Below are 23,653 nucleotides of genomic sequence, written 5' to 3' on the forward strand. Positions count from 1 at the left end.
AAGCGTAAGACTGACCATCTTACGATCTTCGCGATTGGTGTACCACTGCAGTGCCCTGTGCACCATTAGGTGCGGAAAGGGAATGATGATGATCATTGGTGCTATGATTTTTAAAAGTTTTGTAATTACCCACGTGCGAGTTCTGCTGATTCGTGAATTGGCTTCCTGTAAACCAGAAATCTATCACAATACTATAAATGGTTGATTCGGAAGAACTAGTGACGTCATTCAATATAGTTCGTTTTTAAGAAAATATATTTTTTGTTTTCTTTCATACATTTTCAAGAAACTTCGCGGTACAATTTAATGCTATAATTTTTACTGCGCTTAAGAAAACATTTTTTACATCCAATTTCCCGTAGCATTGAACTTCCAAATTATAAAGGAGTATACTTCCGTAGTCAGATGGCAGAAGAGACTATCTGTTATTTTTTTATTTTTTTAGTTTTTAACAGTTTTAATCAATATTTAAGCAAATACACATAGAAAAAAAAACAGCATAATTTAAAATGGTAATTAATTATTGAAAAGTAACACTAAAATATTTTAGTTCATGGATTAAAGTCTTGAAATTGAGTCTTCCTCATATCATGTTTCTTTTGTTTTAAAAGCGTCATATCGTCGGTGATACTCCAATACTGTGTAACCTGTTTTTTAAAATGATTTTTTTACTGCAGTAAATTCACTATAGAGAATAAGAGACTGTATTTTAAAAATATTGTTATTTTTACTCTAAATAATGATAGTTTTTTTTGTAACTCCAGCGGTATTTTTGGTCGATCAAAATCATAGACAGTATATTAACAGAACTGTTTTTAGGTTCACCTACCAAAATATTCAATTGATAGTTATGAGATATTGCAGTATCACCAACTATAAGCAGCATTTTAAATAACAATTAGGTTCCATATGCACCATTAAGAACATATAAGGAGTGTTTATAATCAAATAATAATTGTAAAAATTATAATGTTATAATTAAGTAATAATGTACATAAACCTAGGAACCTCAATTTTATTCAGTAATCATTTATATCAATAAATAACATACATATTGTATTCATATGTACAACTAACCTAAATGAGTACTTCAAGATATTTCAAGGCTTTAAAGAAAGTTTAAACGGATTGAAATTAGAACTTTTAATTATACGGTTTACACATGCTTATTATATATCGACAGCAAAAAGGCCAATTTTGCAGGAACGTCCATTAAATATTTATAAAATGAAAAATTAGCTAAAATTTTATTATTTGAATCAATTCCAAAACAATGTAGGTAAGACCGGTGATATGTTGGACTATTAAACAGCTAAGTGGCATAAGCTCGTTAATGCGTTCTCCGTTTCCATGCTCAGAGGTTCGGCCATACGAAAATAGCGCATAAAGACGTGTGGCTTTGTACACGCTTTGAACGTCAAGGTCAAGTATTCCGAACGATTTTAGATTTCGTACACTTGGAGACTTCTGTTAGAAGCTTAATGGAACACTAGGACATGACGAATTATTAAAATTATCGACATTATAGTTGTTCAAATGAGGGTATGATGTCAACAGGGTTGACACTTATTTTTGGAGCCCCCTTTGATATTGCATATATTTTTTTGTCAAACTTAGTTTGTTGTAACATCTGATGCTTTTATTTCATTACTTTGCCATAGTTTTATCGTTTATTTCTTTTCTGTTATAAAACTATTATTTGTGGATAGAAGAAAGTGTGTTTCATATTATTTTTCAATGCACAAGCACATCTACCTCAATTTTTTAGTGAAATGCACGAGTCTGTGTTTGTTCGGGATCTTAATACGGTGTGTTGACGATTTATCGTCAGTTATCAAAAATAGTTTTCCTAAATAAAAAATGATTATTGTTTCTATGGCGAATTATTGCTTAAATTTAACTTGAAAAAGTCTTGTTTTCTTCTACGGACTCAGAATGGAAAGAAAATGTTGATGTATGATGTATATAATGTATGAAGATATAATGAAAGAAATATGTAATGATGTAGAATTCGTACAAGAGGGTTTCCGGTGTATATATCAAAATTTACGTCTGATTTTCATGGGTGGTCAGCTCATACAATGAAGATTAAAATTCTGAGATAGGTGGTGTATATATAATTAAATTTTGGCTATATTGTTGCGTAAGTCACTTGGCCTTTTTACCGTCTATATATATAACAGATTGATCTTTTATTAAATAATGCATATTTATGCACAGGTAGTCGTGGACTTACAACTGTTAACGTTTAACATTTTTAAACCCTCCAACATGTCACAAAAAGAAAAATGACAATTTCTCAACCTGCAAAGAAACAAAGACAGGCTGGAGAAAAAAAAACATAGATAAACCTGATAAATTATAGTGGTGATACAGTAATTATATTATCAGCAAAAATAAATCAAAGACAAACATAAAAAAATATTTATTTTGATAAACCACAAGTTTGCGTAAGCCGACTTACGACCTGTTAATTGGAACACCGACTGTGGTCATGAATCGATGATTACCTGTACACATTATTGAAAATCATTTAACATAAATAGTATTATTCATAATAAAATAAGTGTATAAGAAAGCTATTATTTTTATTGTACTATTCTCTAAATTCATTGTCACTGCAATTTAGAAAGCCTTATAAAAAGTATTGCATTAAAATGTAACTGTGCATAATCGATTAAAGGTTAACATAATTGAGAACAGGATGATTTAAATATGTAAATAAAAAATTGCATGTTTGATTTTTGTGACGAGGTTCTAAGAAAATAACCCTTTTTAAAAAGTTTATTTTAAAAGAACAATTCATTTTCCTACTATCAAGCTTTCAGGCTGATAGGATGCCTAAGACGCCCGAGGGCTTGAGTTCGATTCCCAGTAAGATTGTCGTAAAATATTTATTCAACCGGTGATTTTTCACTGCAATATTTCATAGTCCTTGGACTGGCGCCTGAAGAATAAGACAGATTATCTTGCCTTCGTGTATATGAATAACAAATGATCGCTGATATGCCAGTTCAGTGCCCCATGTACAGTTGGATGGTATATCTTAGTTCGGTGCCTATAAAATTATGTAAAAATATTAACATGCCGATTATTTACTATGGGAACTTAAATGACATAATATAAACCCTTTATATGAAGATATTGACTGTCTGAGAGGCTGACTATTTTTACAATGTATATTATAATACGAAGATTGAAAAATATAAACAAACAAAAATAATTCAAGTGAATATTATATACTAATAATCCACCAACTTCTTGACATTATGCTTGCTAGTTCCTTGAGCATTATCTCGGTCATTACTCCACCGGTCCTGTTTTTCCTCTCCTTCCTGCCTGTTGTTGCCCCCGTTGTAATACTCTCGCTGACGATTGCCTTCGTAGTTATTGCGGTTATCCCAACTCCTGCCGCCTCGGAATCCGCGCCCTCTATTATTGTAAAACGGCCTCGACTCACCCCGCCCGCGATTATTGTAGAAGGTGTTCCTATTGCCGAGCTGTCGGTTGAAGTTAGAATTGTCCTCGTGGCGATTGTAAGATCTGCCATCATCCCGATATCCTCTGTAATGCTGTTCGTTCCCTTCGTCCCGATAATTTCTCTCTTGGGAATTTTCACCTTCTTGATTTTTCCAATTCCTCGGAGAAGAATTGTTTCTTTCTTCGTGCTCCCAAACTGGAATCCTCGGCTTGTGTTTCTTTTCGTCGCATTCCCAAACTGGAATCTTCGGTTTAGGGGGTATTTTCCGTACTGGACTTTTGTCTTTATCAGAACTGGAATACCTACGTTTCTTTATGTGACTTTTCAGCGGTGATCCTTCGAAATTCTCATTCTTATCACTGTCTTCATTTTCTGATTTTTTCCTATGGTAAAATAAAACAATATAAAAATGTTTGTAGACAGGACGGATTTCCTCCCTAGGAAGTTATTTGGATCTAAATTTGTTGCAAAAGAGAGGGAAAACATTTTGAGAAGGAAATATGGAAGTCAAGGCATTTACAGGGCTTATGACCTGTCATTGGCTGGAAAATAAAAGAGCTGAAACCTTTATCATGTGGGTGAGATTCATCTGGCTGAACCAATTCACCTACTAGGCAATGCCTGAAAACAATATATAAAGGTTTCAGCTCATTTATTTCACAAAAGTCAACCGATGGAAGAATTGAGGAAAGGTGGATGTTTAAACATGGTCAGAACAGTGAATTGGATTAAACCAGCCAATGACAGGTCATAAGCCCTATAAATGCCAAGCCTTCCATATTCCCTTCTCAAAATGTTTTCCCTCTCTTTTGCAACAAATTAAAATATATAAGTATGTTATTTTATAAGAGTAATTACGTATGTGATTCATTGTGTAAATTATCAGTACAAACCTTTTATTTCTGGACGTGTGGTTAGAAGAAGAACCATCACTATCATCAGAACTTGCGGAAAATTGCTGTTGATGTCTCATTTCTCGTTGTCTGGAAGAAATATGATGCTTAATTTAACAATTTTTCCCTTTTCACACAAAATGTACATTTTTTCCATATTTTATTGAGAACTAGACAGTTACATTTGTCATCAAAATTTTTATGGCAAAGTATGATTTTATAAAAAGGAATAACTTTTTGTCTATGAAAAATATTTAACCTTTGCATGTCGAATTGTCATCCGTCACTAGGATTTTTTTAGATTATATATTTAGAAAATTTACAGAGATAAAATCCATTCAACATCAGCAGATTTAAGATTGCTTGAAGGGCTCAAATCGCACCCCCCCCCCCCCCCCCCCTCGTCCGGGGTGACACAAGTCTAAATGCGTCAAACTGAGAACAACGACTTTGAAGATTTTGACATTGGCAAATTTTGATCACAGATTAATATAAAACAATTTACTCAATACTGTAATATATATTTGATAACAACAATTATTTATAAAAAAAATATCTTTAAGTCTTCATTTAACTATGTTACGGCTATATGGACTGCACTGGCAACACTAAATGCCAGGCAGCCCACAATGACAAACCTAACACACCACCAGCCGCTATAAATCGGAAATTAATCGAAGTTAGACTTTTTCCGATCAGCGCTGGTACTGGACGTCTAGTCTAATTAATTAAACACTGTCTACATTTCATATTAACATATTCGAACATCTGTTATAGTTAAGTAAGATACAAAAATTTATAATAAACTCCATGTAATGTGAAAGTGAATCTTTTCATTTGAATACACGTAACCTATAAAAATAAAACTTACGGTAAGTTTTATTTAATTTAACCATCTTTATATAAAAAACAACATGTTAGAGTGCCATTATTTACTCGTATGCGGTTTTAATGAACTATTTAGCTGTGGCAGTTTGGCACAGTGTACATTTAAATTCTATTAAATGTCAAACTTAACTCAAAACACAGTTTCTATTTTACTTATGGCACCATTGACGGGGGGGGGTTTGCGAAATATTGGTGACATAATGGAAAGGAACAAACAATATTTTTTGAACACATGTAAAAACTGCATTAAATGTTAATTAGTATGAATGTATTATTTTTTTATGTTTTTTCAAAATTATACAAACTCTTAAAAATTAACAACTACAACAGGGTAAGTCACTCTCCAAGCACAAGAGTTTTTTCTCTTTTTTGGAGAGTTACAGTGATAACATTTACTATATGTATAAAAGTAGATCTGTATGGAATTTAAAAAAACATGTACCTTTTATGAAATTTATTAATAAAAAAATATATATATATCGAATGAAAAATACGAGGCATATCCAGAAAGTAAGAGTACTGTTTGGCTCTCGTGCTGTGAGAATTTTTTTTCCAAAAATTGGCAACACTGATTCGTAGTGGGGGGGTCTACTGAACACAACGAGCACCGGCTATCCTCATTAGTACCAAAACTGGCCTCGTAGTGTTCGTTTCTGTGAAAAATGTCAATAAGAAATTCAGCCGAGAGCAGCATTGAATCAGGTCACTAGCGCTCGCGAGTTCTTTGAGCGATTTGAATTGGAAGGTGAGGATTTTCTGTGCTCCATTATGACTGGTGATAAAACATAGGTGGCTAATTACACCCTGAGACAAAAAGACAGTCATCACAGTAGCGGCACACTAGTTCTCCATCGGCCAAAAATTCAAAACCTCAATTTCGGTCAAAAAAATCATGGCATCCGTGGACTGAAAAGGGATAATTTAGATTGATTTTTGCCTCAGGGGGAGACGATTACTGCAGCACGATACTGCGAGACCCTACAAAAGCTCAAAAGAGAAATTCAAAACAAACGGAAGGGAATGTTGACAAAGGGAGTTTGTTTGCTGCACGACAACGCCCGCCCGCACACGGCTTGCGGCCCAAGGCGCGTTTGAACTCGTTTGGTTGGGACATTTTGAACCACCCTGCATACCCCCCTGACTTGGCCCCTTCAGATTTTCATCTTTTACCTTCCTGAAAAATCACATAGGTGGAAAAAAAAATCTATTCGATGAGGAGGTGAAACAAGAGGTCTTGAAGTGGACGAAGGAGATGGCAGGAGAGTTTTAAGAAGAGGGCATCAAAAAGCTTGTGCCGCGACTTACAACCTGCATAGAACGGGAAGGCAACTACGTGGCGAAATAAGTAATACATGTATATACAAACAGTGTACTGTAATTATTTTTTAAATATTTTTTTTTAAATACAAAAATTGAGTACTCTCACTTTCTGGATATGCCTCGTATATGGAATTAATTACTACAAATTACAATCAATCAAAATAAAGTGATTTTCCTAAACTTACTTTCTTCTTATTTTGATTGCCATTTCTCTCATCTCTTCGTCTCGTTCTTGCTGCAATTGTTGTTCTTTCTCTAGCCGGACTGCTTCAGCTTTCATATCAGCCCGCACTGTTATCCAAATCATAATTATTATAAACACAATAATATGAATATTAGATCTCAAATATTAAATCATTTTAAAAACTCACGCTGCCTTGATAGTTGTGCCTGCATCTTTTTCCTCAAACGCTCCTTTAGAGATATTTTCTCCTTCGAGTACTGTAAAACAATTGGCGAATATTAATATACATTCATAACATCATTATTTAGTTAGTAAAAAAGATTACTGTTGCAGTAGATATAAAAATATACATACTATCAAATGAGGAAGTTCAGCCCTACGGGAAAAAAGAAAGAAAAAAAAAATTACGCACAGTAAAAATTAGAGCATTAAACTGCACGGCGAAGGTTATTAAAAATGTATGAAAAAAAATATTTTAATAAAAATTAACTATTTTGAACGAAGTCACTAGTTCTTCCAAATCAACCAATGACAGAGAGGTGTGACTTCCGGTTTACGGTAAGTCAACTGACCAATCAGCAGAACTCGCCGAGAAGAAGGGGAAGAGAACTTAAGACGTCACACGCATAGAAATTCCAAAAATTCAAAACATTAAAAAAATCAAAAACCACTGAACTTCCTCAATGATTCCTGGCAATAGTGTAAAATCTCATTTCAAGCTTTTTTACACCACAACAGGCCAGTAGCTCAATCACAAATAACTATTGACGTGTTAATAAGCAACGTGATAACAATTTCTTACCATGGTTGTTTATCATATTCGCGATCACAATGGAACATTCGTTAACACCTAATATTAAATGTCAAAATATTTACATTTCGCAACATACAATCCTGCTGCGCAATCACATATTTGAATTTCGCCGCTATAAATATGGAAAATATTCCAAAATTGCTATTTTTATTTATCATGCTATTTATTGCATTTAGCCGGCGGTTGGCAAGCCAAATGTCAAGAAAAGCAGTCGCCATAGTAATCGTAATTAAATTTTCACTTTTTTACTATTTTGCAAATGCAAATATTGTATTATATTTTTTAGGAAATGCCGATTTTTCCCCAATGAACTGTATTTATTTACGAGGAAAACAAAAAACAAACCGACAAGAGCGTTGACTTAGAGATTACACATGCGTTGAGTTATGACTGCGATAACTTAAGCATGTTCATTATTGTTCATTGTAATTGCTCAAATGCTTAGCAAGTTTTTAGGCACGTCGATAGTTGTTTGTGATTGAGCTACAGGAGGTGTAATCATAGCGGTGAATTACAGCACAGAACATCCAGACTCGAGAAGAAATCACATTTATTTTCTGTGTTCTCATCGGTAATTGAACCTGAAACCTTCCGTGCTTGAGTCAAGCGTCTTAACCACTACACCACGGAGGTCGCCAATTTGTTAGCAAACAGTCATATTTTTTTTTCCAATTTTATACTAATATGAAATTATTAAAGTTGAAATTAGAATGATTTATGCAAAAGAACAATAGTTTAAAAAAATGATTTTTTTAAGTAAGATCTGACGGGATCAATTTTTAATTATTGTTATTAAGGAAAATAACATTTGATTGTGTTTTGTTGCAAAAGAAAGAAAAAAATTTGAGAAGGGAATATGGAAATCTCATTTGTTGGAGTGAGAGGCCACTTTACACACTGTAATATTCACCATTCTATTTATAAAATTCTCCAATATAGGAAATCATAAAAACTAAATACGGTAAAACCTCGTTTTTACGTTCCTCGATTTTACGTTTTCCCGCTTTTTACACCGAAATGTTCAGGACCCATTTTTCTTCATACAAATATTCCCCCCAATTAACGTTTTTTACATTTTTCATCACCCCGGTTTTACCCTTAAAAATTTTCGGAATTTGATGGGTCAAAAAATCCAAAATTATGTCGTTATAATGATGCCACGGCCCACGCGCCGAAGAATTAAAACAGGTAAACAACTAATAAAGGATAAATTATTGTCTTGACCTAAATACAAAGCAGGTGCAGTGTAATTGACCTTTTTGTTTAAGTGTCTACCTTTAGGGTTAGTCTTAGTTTTCATTTGAACAAAAACGTCATATTGACTTGAACAAATCATGATACGCAGTTGACAAACATTTAGAAACAATAAAGTTTTAATATCATTAAATTGCGATGTTTAAAACATAACAATAGAAATATTTTAATTTATAAAAAAGACGGTTTAAAAAGTTGTCACAAAAGTGGAAAAAAAATTGCCGCGATCTGTATGACAGTTGTTTTTAGTGATGCCATAGAAAAAAAGTGATACCATATAAAAAGATTTCCTAATATTTAGGGGAAAAAATATTTTATGTTATTTTATATAAATTCAAAATTCTATTTTCGTTTTTTTTTTATTTACACATAAAATAATTTTAACGTGGTGTTTTTAAATTCAATTTTTAAAAAACAGATTACATAATATTGTTTGAAAAAATATAAAAATATTTTTAGTGAATTCATTGAAAATAGGTAAAAAAATATCGTCAATTTCCACTTATCACCGTTTTTTTAATTTTTCTGGAAGTAAATGTACACTATAGTGTAGCAAATAAATTTTATTTTTATGTAATTCCCATTTTTTCCATACATTTTTCATTCCCTCAGTTTTACACTTTTTTTTCTTGCTCCCTTGAAAAACGTAAAAAGGGGGTTTTACTGTAGTAGCATGAAACAAAATTTATTATACGATAAATGTATAGAAGGTAAACTAGAAATTATTTTTTCTTTTCTTTTTATTTCAAATAATTTACTATTTTGCCAGGTTTACACACACCTTTATGCATTTTTACACACCTTTAATTTTAAATTAATATTTCAAATAAGCATAATATAAAATATAGGTACATACTGTTCACATTGAACTATTATACTGTAATCTGCTATGATAAGAATAATCAGACACATTCTGTGAATATATAATGTTGATGTAAAACAAAATTATACATTTAAAAAAGTTTAGCACAATTTTAACTTGGTAGTCATTAAAAATCATTTTTTAGAATCATAATCGGTTATAATTATTGAAAAATATGCATGAATTGGAGTTTTGCTTGAGAAAAATTTGTTTAATTAAAGAAATCATTACAATAGATGATACAAATTTTAAAAATAATTACTATAAACCCATATGGCTTTATATTTTGATTACTTGTCGAAATAAATGTGTGTAAATTGATATTAAGGTAATGAGGAATTCCAGCCCAACCCGGAATTAAATTTTTAAAATGTTTTCGTGTACACGTGAATATTAAAAAATTTTGGAGTAGGATGAAATATCTCAAAAACGCACGCAAAAATAAATAAGAAATGTTAAAAATAGTATTCATTTTAAAATCGTAAATAATGACGTCACTCCTTATATCTACGTGTAGTATTTCCGGTTTCCGCTTTAAAGTCCCGCACCTTGTAAGGAACGTTTTGACCATAGAAAAAAGAAAAAAAAAAGAGTATAATTTGTATAATTTGACATTTCAACCAGAGATTGTCAACTTTCTAGGTTTTTCTAAATTGAAACGTTCGTAAAAACAACCATAACATAGAAATGAGCAAATTACGATCAACTAAATGAAGTAATCAAAGCAATATTCCATAGATTCTTGTCAGGTCAGTGAAAGTAAGAACGCCAACCGTTTCATGACGTCACTACTGAAAAGTGACACACTGATTACAGTCATTTGGCGCGGTATTTGATAAATGTAACTTTAAAAAACCATATCTTTGTAAATAACGCACAAAAAAAATTAATTAGAAAACAGTGGAATTCCTCATTAGGTAAAATCAAATTTTTATCAATTTTAGAACAATAAATTATTCATTAAAATTGGAATGTTAGTAGTTTCAATAAAATCATTAAATATTATAGATATGTATGTTATTCCGTCATAATTAAAAATATGAAAACAAATAGATTATTATGCATTCTTTTGCAATCTAGTGATTTACCTGAATAATTAAACTATTGGGGGGCATTTTCAACATGTTGTAAATAGATATCTGTTAAAAAATGCAAATTAAGTAATGGACGAGCGGGTTCGAACCTCAGACCTCTGATCCGAGTTCGCCACACCTAGCCACGGAAACACAATCAGGTAAAACACATCTAAAATACATTTTTTTATTGAAAACTTCCTATAAATCTAGGTACAATATGATAAAGTTAATTTTTATCTTGAATTTCGGTCAGCTGTCATAAAATATGTAAATTAATACTAAAGGAAGAATTTTTTAATGGTGGGTACTAGTGGAGGAAGGTGCTAGAACTACGGAACTTTGTGGACTAGAGTAAGTAATATCTGTAAATGTAATGTTCTGGGAACAGAACAGAACAGTATAGCGCTAGGAGATGACCCAATACAAGGATTCTTACTGACTTTGGGTGATGATCCAGCTTTACGGACTACATTCAAGACTTGGCTCGATTTACTGCCAGTCAACTTTTCATTAGTTCTGAAACAAATCAAATACACCGGTTAGAGAAATAATTCATTCAAAATTTTATACAGTAAAATTAGACCCACTATATAAAAGACACTAACATTTTTAATTTGCTACAATGTTAAAGAGCTAATCAGAATTACTCTGACTCGCTTGCGAGAGAGCAGATAGCATCAAGTAAAGAAAGAACATTATAGCTACCGAATTTTGATTTTAAATTATTTTTTCTCTACCAGATATTCTCAGTTCCGACTTTATTTAGCCTAAAAATGATAAGTCACGAGGTTAAAATCACTCTAAAAAGGCTGTGCTCAAAAATCTCTTTGCAGACGGTGCTGTAATGTTGCGTTCAGGGCTTCTAATCTCGGTATACCGAGATACCGTTATACCGGAATCCCACATGATTTTCTGATCCCACTCGAAGCGAAATTGCGTGTGCGGGATCTCGCGGGATTTAGGAGCAGCATCGAAGACGTCCTACCGCTAGCGCAAGCTCTCGTATACTGACTGCAGCCGACTAATAATAATTAGTTTTGTCTTAGATTAGTAAAATTTTATTGATTTTTCTTTTCTATACGCGTAAGACTGATCATCTTACCTTCATGTAACAAAAATGATCAAGATATGCTGCAATTGGTGTACCAATGCAGTGCCCTATGCACCATTAGGTGCGAAAAGAGAATGATGATGATGATTTCTATAAAAAAGTAATAAATAAAAGATCATAGACTTTTATTTTGCTGTCAACTGTCATTTATCTTTTAACACCATATTACAGCTTTACTTGTTCCTGTACCTTTAATTAACTAAATAAATATTACATGTCTGAACACTAAATATAAATTATTTAAGCTTTGCACTGAAATACGCGGGATTAAAAACCTTTGAATGGCACCAAAACTGCAATGCTGATCCTTCATGTAACAGATGATCGCTAAACGCTGCATTTAGTGTACCAATGCAAGATGATGATGATGATGATGCGACACTTAATTATATTATCATATTTCATCATTTTTAAATCTTCCAATTGACTGATGGTCTCCGAGAGATTAATAAATAATAATTTAATATTTGTTCTTTGAAATTATTTGTAATTCTGGGTGCTGGGAGAGCATTCCATGCCATAGTGAGTTCAAACAAACTAAATTGATTTAGTATTGGCAGAATAACTCGGTAAGGGGTAACTCACTTGTCAGTGGCGTTGGTGTTGCTATCGCTGGAGTCTAAGGACAGTTCACTGGATGAGGACCTCGCTCCCTCCCTCTTCCTCCCGTAGTAGCGCGGTACTTTGGGTGCCGAAGTGTAACTTGTTGGATTACTGGTGTTCTGGCTTCTACTCATACTGGACTGGGATTTATTATATCGTTTATCATCACGGCTGAAACAGAAATATATCAGATTTTTACTCTTATTTTAGTATTGCTAAATGTATTTTTATTCTGTTTGTAAAGTTTCTATTTGTAGTATTTATTTTTCTTCATGTAATTGGATTAGGCCATCAATATTACATATATCGTCACTCTAACTTGTAAAACTCCTAAGTCCACAAATTGTCAAAAATGATAGTTTGGCGTTCTCTATTAGGACTTCAAATAATCTATATTTATTTATTTAATAAGCGCCCAGAGGGCTCTTACAATATACAGTTAAAGTACATAAAGTAAAATCATAACTTAATAGTTATGATTTTATTTTCTGTAATCAGTAAACATGTAATTAATTCTCAAAAAAGAAAGAGGAAGTAGAGTCAAGTAAGATGAGTATAGAAACACATAAAAAAGAGGAGAATTGAGGGGATGGCCATTCAATGGAAAGGATAGCTAATTTAATAGCAGCAGGAGTGGTGTGGAGCAAGTCCAACAGCTCAGCATAATTATTAGCTGTTCTGTGGATGCTCACTAGGGGAGGGGAGAATGGTGGGTGAAGTTTGTCCTATTGTACTCACACTGAAACATGCGTCGGAGTCTGGTGGTCCTTGGTACACAAAAGTTTATAAGAGGCAGTAATTTAATGTGTGTAAAACTTGAATTTTTGTAATTTTTTTTTAATATTGAAATAAAACTTGACTACCATTCGCTACTGAAGTAAAAACTGTTTTTACTCTCCCCTGAACAAAAGTAATTTTGGGACTTACAAGTTTTACAAGTTAGATTAGTTAGTTTTAGGCTGACAATTTATAAATAAAATAAAATTATATTAACCTGCTAGAAGATGAACAGCTGCGTTTCCTGGAACGATCGGATGAAGAAAACACACTCCGATTCCTAAAAAACAAAAACATACATTAAAAAAAGAAATCTAAATCAATTCAAATTAAATCGCAATGCACCAAATATATATATATTTTTTAAATTGAAGGTGTAGTTTTCATACCTAACCCTGCTCCTGGATGAAGAATAGCTGGATGATCTCCTTTCCCGATCTCTTGACTTCGACCTTATCCTCGATTTGGACTTTGAACTGGAGGACGAGAGAGATCGTGACCTCAATCTAGACAATGATCTGGATCGAGATTTGGATCGACTTCTCGAACGACTCGCATTCGACCAGGGAGATGATGACCTCGATTTAGATTTCTGGGATCTATTGTATGAAGAATATTCAGAACAGCGAGATCTATGGAAGATAATAAAAAAGGCTTACATAACTTTTTCTTTAATCCAATTGAAATCTTATTTAAAACAATATATTGAGAAAAATTATATTACAATTTCCTTTTTCTTGTCACTTAACGCATTTTAACTAGTAACTTTTCCTTACATTGTAGTCGACAAAGCATACATTTGAAAGCAGGAGGTGAAGAATAAACTAAGAAGAAGATCTATAATGTATATGGAGTTTCCCCAGCAAAAATCAAGATCTCGGAGATACAAGTTCTTCAGAACAGAGCTCTGAGAGATATTCTTAGATGAAATGAGATTCCCATGTCAAGGATATCTACCGACAGACAAAAATACTTCCTTTCAAGATGATGCCACTACATGACTTAACCAATAATAATATAATATCAATAATATCATAAACTTTTCTGCTCACACAAATTTAAAATACACATTTGGTCATGATATTCACAACTACAATACGCATTATTTAGGGAATCTTCGTGTATCTAAGTTTCACTCAACAAAATTCGGCAAAAGGTCTCTGGAAAATATTGGCCATTTTGAATTTAATAAACTGCCCGATGAGCTAAAGCACGAAAAGTTGAATAGCAAATCCAAAAGTGTCGCAATAAAAAATATTACTTAAATCTTTTTGATAGTGATAGATATTAATGTAATTTATATAGATGGAATAAAGTACTGTTTTTATGTTTCTTACATTATGTTTTCTTACTATTTCGAATGTATTAACTAGTATTATGTATTATTAACTGATATTATGTATGGTCACAAAAATGTTTTATTTTTATGTACTGTCCCAAATGAGTTTTTTTAATAACTCCTGGGAGTATAACATGTACCATATGTATTATATGTTTTATTAATAAAATAAAAATTGAAAAAATAAGAATAATATAAGGTATTTTAGGATCCACTATACTTGCAAAAAAATATTAACTATCTATCATTTGAATCGCGATTGATTGGCCCCAACTGTGTTATGAGATAAACGAGGGCCGTAATTTTTTACTAAAAAATTATGATTTGTAGCAAATGTTAACTCTTTGTAGGTATTTTCAGCATAGATAAAATTTAACGTGAAAAATGTGGTGCATTTAGGAAGAAATATTTTTATATGAATTAAAAATAAACAACTTTAGTAGTATTTTATTCTCCGTTATGTTTTTCGAACGTTAGAAAACCATTTAAAGGGTATTCTTTAATTTGAACAATAAATAAAATCAATATTTAAAAAAAGGGGTGCAACATACGAATTATTTTTCTCAGTAGGCATTTTAAAATCCATAAAAAATAGTTAAGCTTAACAACTTAGATGTCAGTTTTTATTCAGCATCAGTATCCTTGGGCCACAGAAAAGTGTAAAATTGAAACAAAAATTTTCCACCCGGCCCAACACCATGTTCAGCAATATTGAAAGAATAGAGAGAAATAATGATTACCGTTTAGCTGTTTGCTTTGACGGTTCCTTCAATACACTGGCGTAGGTTTTTTCTTTTGGACCGACAGTACTAGTTTTCTCTGAAACATTCTTCACTGGTGTCTTTTCTGAAATAAACATATCTTATAAGAAACAATATATATGTACATATTTTTTTAAGAAAATAACAAATTGCGCTGTTTGGTGAAGAAACAAGAAAAAAAAAAGCATTTGTCCCTAATTATCGTATTATCTGTCCTGTAGTAAATGTCTTTATCTTTACTTAAACATTGTATGCAATGTATATTCTATTGTATAATTTTATGTAAAATCATGTAAATATGTCCATAAATAAATCACGGATCAAGTCCAAGGATCGAATTCCAGTCTATTGCATCATAATTCTTATTTTCTAAGAGTTATACTAGTTTCTGAAACAGTTTAAAATTTTAAATGTTCGGGCAAATTGTAAGAATACAAAAGTTTAATTAAAAAATTAAAAAAAACAACAACCATTACGCCATTTCTCCATAAGGGTACGCAGAGAGGAAAGAATGCCATATCACTGTCTTTGCATACAAATCTTGCTTCCTCTACATTCATACATTTTCCCATGCTTTTGTGCCGATTATTCCATTCGCTCTACATGTCCAAACCAATGCAGAGGTCCTTTCTTGATTTTGTCGATACTGCTCATCTTAGCCTTACATAATGTACGGATATCGACATTTGTACATCTATCTTGCATAGTTTTACAATAAATTTGCTCGAGAGATCGCATTTTGACAGCAATCAGCCTACTTTCATCCCTGTTTTTCCAAGTCCATACTTCGCTCCCATACATCGGGGTCGGCACTCTAATTTTTTATTGTGAACTCTAATTTTGCATCTTACGAGAAATATTTATTTGCCAAGGTCGATTTAAGCGCACCATTCACACTGTTCCCAACACTCACCCTCCTTTCAATATCATTCCATCTCTGTAAACATACATCCCAGATATTTATATATTTTTTTAACTGGTTCAAAGTATTTCTAATACCAAATTATCTTTTTTTTATCGATAATTCTATAACTGGTAATATTTTATTATTTTATATAGTTTATATTTCTAAGACTTTCTTAATTTGTTAATTGATAATATTGTTTTAAATGCTCTGTATTACTTATGCTTACATGTATGTATATTAAATTGTATTTGTAACTAATATGTAAAAGGCACTAAGTGCCGTTTATTTCAATAAAATAAAAAATATATACAAATTGCTCTGCCTGTTTCAGTATAACCCCATTCACAGTGATCACATTTGATTTATCGGCATTTATCAGTAAATCACTTCCCTTGCATACATCGTAGACACTTGTTACCAAGAATTGCAGGTCCTCTTTGTTGCTAGCAAGAAGCACGGCATCATCAGGATACAAAAGGCAATTGACAGTTAAGATAGCACTTTTAGTCCTTTAATTACCTGTGTCTTGGATTTCTTCATCACCACCGAAGCTCGTGATGAAGGTGATCCGGTCGGGTGGCGGGGGCGGGGAGGGAGAACGCCCTCCATCGCCCTCCGCTCCCTCCAGCATCCCGGGTAGGGGGGAGGGAGCACGCGCCGCATAGTGAGGAGGGCTGACCACGCGCAGTGCCAGGCGCTTGTCTCTGAGAGAAAAAGATTAATATTTATTTACACTATGCTCAACAATAGAAATATGCTATTACCAAATGGTCTCATTAACGAAGTTATTTCCTACACTAAAGTATAATCCACCTACACAAGCTGCATCCCAGATTTAGAAAATATTGCTTTGTCCTCAACAATTTTTTAAAAAAGAGCATAAATCAAACATTAATTTAAGAAAGAGATGTACATATTTCTCTAGTTCATATTGTAACTAGTTGCCGTAGCTGTGAAACTGGTGAAAAGACAGCTATATCATACATGCAACTGACGTAATTATATGTTAAGAGGAGATATTGTGTCCCTATAAAAAGCAGCTAGCAACTATGTGTCCCAGTATGTAATAAGTCAAATAAGATTTACCGTTACAACAGAGATGAAGAACATTTAAGAAAAGGTAATATAGAAGTCTAGGCATCTACAGGGCTTATGACCTGTCAATGGCTGGTTTATATTCTAAATTACATTTTCTTAAATGTTCTTCATCTCTGTTGTAATATGTTAATACAAACAGCTCCCCGGCGAGTTGAATCCAGTCCTTGTCTACAAAAATTTGGACAAACTCAAAATATTGCTAAGATTAACCGTATTAGCCTGAACATAACGAGATGTTTTTTACACAAAATATATATATTTTTAAAAACATTCACATTATATTCGGGGTTAAAGATTCATGACATTTTCTTTCATTTCTGCTCTAAATATATAGGTCGTCTTATATTCGAGGCTGTGTTATACTCGGGCTAATACAGCACTTCAAACAACCAACTACAGCCAATTGAAAGTGGAATACATATATTTTTTTAAATAAACAAGTTACAATATGTGTCCATATGAGTGGATCCTATGAGAAAAAAGTGTCTGCGAATTTGTAAATCATAAATTGAAATGTCATCGAATACACTATTGTATCATTAATTTTATCATGTTTTTCCAGAAAGTAAATACCAAAAAATGAACAAAATTCAAATGTCTAACAGAGATATTTAGTTCAGGTACCTGTGTGCTCTTCTCTCTCTTCTACTCTTTCTGCCTGAAAACAGAGCCTTCTCTTTCTCTTCCCGAATTTGTTGTTTTTGTTTTTCTGCATCGTGAGCATCTCCGGTCAAAAATGAAAACAGATCAGTTCCCTGCATTCCAAAGTTGGTTCCGCAGGTGTTCATCACATGAGCCTGGAATAAATTTTACAACGTGAGACAAGTGACAATATTACAAATTAGTACTGTACGGAATCAACTCATCATCCATCCTACCTGTGAAGTTTCCACTTTGTTAACATCTATAGCCAAGTCTACATCGACAATCTCTACATCCGATTCCTCGTCAGAATCTTCTTTGTCATTGTTAACAGCGGGAACTGAGGAAGACGCTGGGTATTCTATAAATATTTTAAAGAATGCTATTACATAAAATGAAAGTAAATTTAGCCTGATATATTATTATTTATGTTATTTTATTTTATTAGAAATTTTTACAACTATTACACAACAATAAGTAGAAATATATTAACAATACTAGAGCCAATTATAAAAATCCACTGTTAATTTAATAATACACATTTGTGCGTCATCTGTGTTCATGTGAGAGTATGTGCGTATGTGAATGTGTGCGTATATGTATTTTATTGATATAACTCCCATATTATACTTGAAATGTAAGCAATATAATAATATAACATGAAAATAAACAGGACCAAAACTAAAGTAATGATTTTGGCCCGTAATGAGCAGCAAATAAATGTAGTAATGTTAGGAGCAACACTAAAAAATGCGAAAGCGTATGTGTACCTTGGAAGCAGGATCACATAGGATGGGAGAAAAAAAAGAGACGTCGACTGCCGCATACATCAAGCGAGGTTTGCATTCAACGAAAAATAAAAAAAATTCAAGTCAAACAACATAGCTAAAGACCTAAAACTCCGCAAGCAACTTGCTAAGACATATGTATGGAGCATATTGATGAACGGCTGTGAGACATGATGCCTTGCCGAAAGAGATAAAAAAAAACTAGAGGCCTTTGAGATGTGGTCCTAAAGAAGAATATTAGGAATTTCCTGGAAAGACCACATCACTAAAGACAAGGTTCTTAGTAGAATCGTAGAAGGGAGGCGCCTATCAACACCATCTCAGAGAGGAGAGCCCGATGGATCGGCCTCATTATGCGCCGTGAAGGTCTCCTGCGTGACACAAGAGAGGGAATGACTGAGGGGACAAATCGCAGAGAACAAGACTTGAACAGCGTCTCATATATTGAGCTGAAGAGGGCTGTAGAACATAGAGTGCAGTGGAGGACGAGATGCGGGACTTTGCTGCAAACAAATCCCCAGGATTTAGACTGCGAAGAAGAATTAATACCTGTAGCGTTATAAGATAGTGAAAACCAGGTTGAGCTCCATCCAGCTGTTGGAGAGATTTACTTATATGTCTACAAAATCCAGTCATTAGGCATATTTTTGATGTTCTGAAACATAATAGGGTCGGTGGATGTAGGATCCTTAGTGAGACCCTAAGTTTGCGACCTTGAAGGATCTCAACTCATGTCGCCATTTCGAAAGGCCACTTAAATTTTTTTATTTCCAGCATAAAAATAGTTATAGTTCTGATTTTTACTGTTCTGTGATATTTTTTGATAGACTATATAAATTAAATACAGTCTTCAAAATAAACTGCTATTTTATTTTTAAATAATGTTATGGACGATACCTGTTGGTGTGTGTTTATTTTCATCATAATTGTATCCAATGGCGGCGCCTGTATTTTTCTTTTCTGACATCTTTTCTCGCTGGGCTTCTTTTTCTTCAATCGTAACACCAAATCTCTCCTCTACAGAAAGTTGGTGTAGAAATTTTTCTTCGCCTATAAAAACAAAACTAGATTAAGAAAAATTCCAAAGTAAATTAGTCGAGTTCTAAATGCCAGTATGGTACTCTCTCAGTAATCCAATGGTCGATTATCGGACACTATAATTTTCCATTATTTTTACTAGTTGAAAGTTCTAAAATTTTCTGGTATTCATACGTCAAATTCAGTCATTCACCAAGCACCTAGACTCAATCGAGGGGATTTTTTATTTAAAAGTATGAATTACTGTAAATTGCTGTTTTCATTTTAAGCATAGTTTGTACACATGTACGCTTAATAATAGCTTATTATTGAGTTGGTGGATTAGTGAGAGAGCCCTGTCTTCTTTTTGAATTTGTTATTCAAAAGAAAATAATTTGCAATAACGATGATAAATAATTTCACATACAAGAATATTGAGCCTATCAAAAAAATTCAACTAGAATCAAATCAGTATGAGAGATTATAGAGATACATTATTGCCCTGTATGTAAAATATGTATACTTATATTTATAAATGTACTTAAAAATGCATAAAAAATGTAACATTTTGTTTTAACAGTTCACTGGAGCATATCTGGATCATTTTTGTTACGTGGGAGGTAAGGTGATCAGTCTTGCAATTCAGGTGACAGTCCAATGAAACATTGCAGTGTAGAAACACCTTTAAAATTAATATTTCATATCCACTCTGCTAGGAATTGAACCCGAGATCTCAAGCATGGTAGGCAAACGCGCCAACCACACTACGAGGCGGACTTATTGGTTTTCATTTTCAGGATTTCAAAAATAAACTTCTTTATTTTATAAAAAACTATTCTTATACATGTAATAAAAAAATGTGACTTTCTGAATTGGTAGATTATAAACCAAGGTCTGATAAAATTCTGCAGCAAAATCTATCCTCAAAACTACTTGGAAAATTGTTTATTGTTCAGGGAAATGTTTGCCTCGTAGGGAGATGTCATTCACATACCGATTCCAAGGAACATATTTTGGGCTAAAATTCTATATCTCTCATAATTGCAATTCCTTTCATCGAGACTCAAATCTTCGGCCGATAAGTCTGGGGTGATTATTTCAGGAATAAAGTCCAAATGAGCGCGAACATCAAACCTGTCAATCATGTTATCGTGGTCTCCTTGCCAAGGCATCCTGAAAATAACATATTCATATTTATTCTTTATAGACCAATATATGTAAAAAATTGTTGTATTTAATTGTACAGCGAAGATTCTCAAACATGTGTGAAAAAATTAATAAGAATGGTTTTGATAAAAATGAACAACTTTGAAACGTAACAGGTTCATGTAAACACGTGTCAACTATATCCATCAATTTCCGGCATCCGGGTAGCCATGTTTTTTGACGCTCAGCGTGTTTTGATGGGCACCGGGTTCCACTTATAAATGTCAGGAAAACTCACCGACTTGAACTCGTGACATTACGGGCGGTATAATTTCAAAATTGCAAAACTTTAAAAAATCATAGCAATGATAATACAATACATAAAAATTTAATTTATTTGGCTGAGAAAAATTTATTTTTTAAAAAAACCACTGAACTTCCTCATTGAGGTTATTGAGTATTTGACCAAGTATTAGCATAGTGTGTGACTGGGAAAAATGCCCCATTGATCCTCCAAAGACTTTATCATTTAAAAAATGTGACTATTAATATGGTATTTTAACAAGTCAAAAAAAATATTTAAAATACAATTTATGTTAAGAGAGGATTTTTACAATTCTTATGATATAACTATGATTGTATTCAAAACAAACTTACATTTATAATTTTCGGGTTTAAAAATGACCACATACATGTTTGCAGTTGGCATGACGCCATTTTGACGTCACGCGTTATGACCGTCGACTGCACTCTAATAAATATTATGTACAAGTTTGGTGCCAAAATGTCATGCGTGCCGTTTGCCCCACAGGGCGTGAAACATTTCATTTTCGGGTAATGCAAAATATGCATATTTTCAACATTTTTACAAAATTTATTCAACGTCGCAAAAAAATATTAATGCCTTTACCATTGTAATTTATTGCTTATTTAACAATAAAAATCATTTTTTAAAATGTGAAGACCCTATTGTGAACTCTATTTAATAGAAGCTCAAAGACTTTTGACAAGCAAAACTGAAAACATTCAAGTAAAAGTGACTGTACTTGTAAATTTTGGTTCCAAAAACTTTTTCATTATTGACCAAGTAGAATAGCCGGTCAATTTCAGTTGTCGGAGATGTCACTTGCGAAGATTATATTTATTTATTCATTTTATTTCCATTATAAACAATGATTAATAATAAAAATAATGTGACCTCACAGGGGTTACCCGTGTTTTGTATTTGCCGCTACTAACCGATAAAACCCCTAAAAGCAAATAGTGATCAGATTAAAAGACGAAGTAAGGCTAACTTGGCCAACACTGAGAGCCTAGAACGACATTCGACCTGCAAAGTGTTTTTTTTATACTTTACAAGTATTATTCATGTACTGGAAAATTACCAACCACCTAAAAAAAAAACCTGATTGTTGAGATGCAATTGAAGTCCAAAAAAACAAAGTACATATTAGTAACTTCAATAGTTCTCTTTAAGATTGTTCAAGATTTTTTTTAAAATCGTGAAATAGGGCTTTTGTGTGCTCTAATAATAACAATGTACATGCATTTCATTTACAAATTATTTAACACATATTTCTTAACCTGAAATGAATGAATGAATTTTGATATAATTTTTCCTAAATGCTTTTTTCCATTACGAATATTTATTTAGCAAAAACAGAAAGGAATTCATTGCGTAAGACGCCACTCCCCATTATGGTACACAAAAATCACATTTTTCTTTTACATAAATTGTATTTTATTATAATTTTTCCTTCAAAAAACTATTTTTAAAAAAAGGGTTGAAAACTGAAGATGCACACTTTAGCCATGATCTTATTAGGCAATCATGTAATGATTTTTTCAAAATTTAAAAACCTTTTGCGTTTTGTATTTGTGTATTATTAAGTGAGGTATATTTATTTTAATTATTTTAGTGTTACACTAGTAAGTAAATTTAAGTAGCTTTGTAAATACATAAACTAAATAAATAAATACAGATATTAATGGTGCAGTGCACCGTCAGTTGTGTTATTACTAACATGATGGCGGGTCCTTCTCCAGCGGTAGCCACGGCAGGATCGAGGTGTATTTTACATGATCTTCCATGGAGTTGCAGAAATTGTGTAGGGTCAGCTTTCTGTAAAAACAATTATTGAACGTCATTATTCAGTATGTGAGTACCAAGTCATATATTACTGGCGAACTTAGAAAGCATCACAGTATACATAATATATATTAGTGTTAGCTATAAATAATCTCAAGCTTGCTTGGCGTACGATGCGCAAGACAAGCATATTGAACATTATAATAAAATAAACACAGTTTTAAGGATTACATAAAAAAAATAGTACTAAAAATGAGTTTATGTTTGTAAAACTGACAATTTTTTCATAGAAATCACGTCTGCGTTCGGCCCGCCTACGATAATCCACAATCAATCCCCTGATTAACTTCTCCTGTTTTCTAGCTTCGTGCCACATATTGGTATATTTTAAAATAATATATGTATAATTAAAACATCAAACACGGTCTAACTGTAAATACTGCCGACTGAACAATACTTTTATGAAAATTTAGATGAATATCGTAATCTAACATGTTGACATGCGAAGACGAAATAAATCTGTCACCGCAGATAAAAATCGGCAAATCTATTTTTTCTTCTTTTTTTTTCATTGTTCTTCAAAAGAAGTCATTGGGTACCTAC

The 23,653-nt window shown here is 32.7% G+C and overlaps 1 protein-coding gene across 4 annotated transcripts; it reads right to left on the reverse strand.

Moving 5' to 3' along the window:
* Window positions 1–2,410: 2,410 nt before the first annotated feature.
* On the reverse strand, window positions 2,411–23,623 carry LOC148285414 (uncharacterized). 4 transcript variants are annotated; one of them, XM_088225929.1, is made up of 16 exons: window positions 23,328–23,623; window positions 22,986–23,083; window positions 20,810–20,988; window positions 19,696–19,848; window positions 18,247–18,371; window positions 17,993–18,165; window positions 16,790–16,974; window positions 15,343–15,448; window positions 13,653–13,895; window positions 13,481–13,543; window positions 12,469–12,657; window positions 11,213–11,288; window positions 6,954–7,023; window positions 6,768–6,873; window positions 4,375–4,464; window positions 2,411–3,864 (listed from the first exon to the last, which is right to left on the reverse strand). In XM_088225929.1, the coding sequence occupies exons 1-16, from the start codon at window positions 23,424–23,426 to the stop codon at window positions 3,243–3,245; spliced, it is 2,577 nt and encodes an 858-aa protein (XP_088082055.1). In that variant the 5' UTR covers window positions 23,427–23,623; the 3' UTR covers window positions 2,411–3,242. The 4 variants fall into 4 exon arrangements, 2 of the variants coding, with proteins under 2 accessions (XP_088082055.1, XP_088082064.1); XM_088225938.1 differs by having other exon boundaries at window positions 20,950–20,988; window positions 23,328–23,577; XR_015822245.1 differs by lacking the exon at window positions 2,411–3,864 and having other exon boundaries at window positions 4,376–4,464; window positions 11,209–11,288; window positions 23,328–23,599.
* Between the last annotated feature and the right edge of the window lie 30 nt (window positions 23,624–23,653).

This window comes from Micrasema longulum, unplaced genomic scaffold, assembly GCF_059751315.1.
Source record: "Micrasema longulum isolate JH-2025_06_02 unplaced genomic scaffold, ASM5975131v1 h1tg000037l, whole genome shotgun sequence".
Taxonomy (NCBI): Eukaryota; Metazoa; Arthropoda; class Insecta; order Trichoptera; family Brachycentridae; genus Micrasema; species Micrasema longulum.

What these genes read in the sequence shown, in the direction of transcription:
- LOC148285414 (XM_088225929.1), bottom strand. Translation starts at nt 23,426, where the DNA reads ATGTGGCACGAAGCTAGAAAACAGGAGAAGTTAATCAGGGGATTGATT. An exon ending in ACAAAGTGGAAACTTCACAG is followed by an intron (nt 18,166 to 18,246) that starts GTAGGATGGATG and finishes AATTTATTCCAG; the next exon opens with GCTCATGTGATGAACACCTG. An exon ending in AGAGAGAGAAGAGCACACAG is followed by an intron (nt 16,975 to 17,992) that starts GTACCTGAACTA and finishes TTTTTCTCTCAG; the next exon opens with AGACAAGCGCCTGGCACTGC.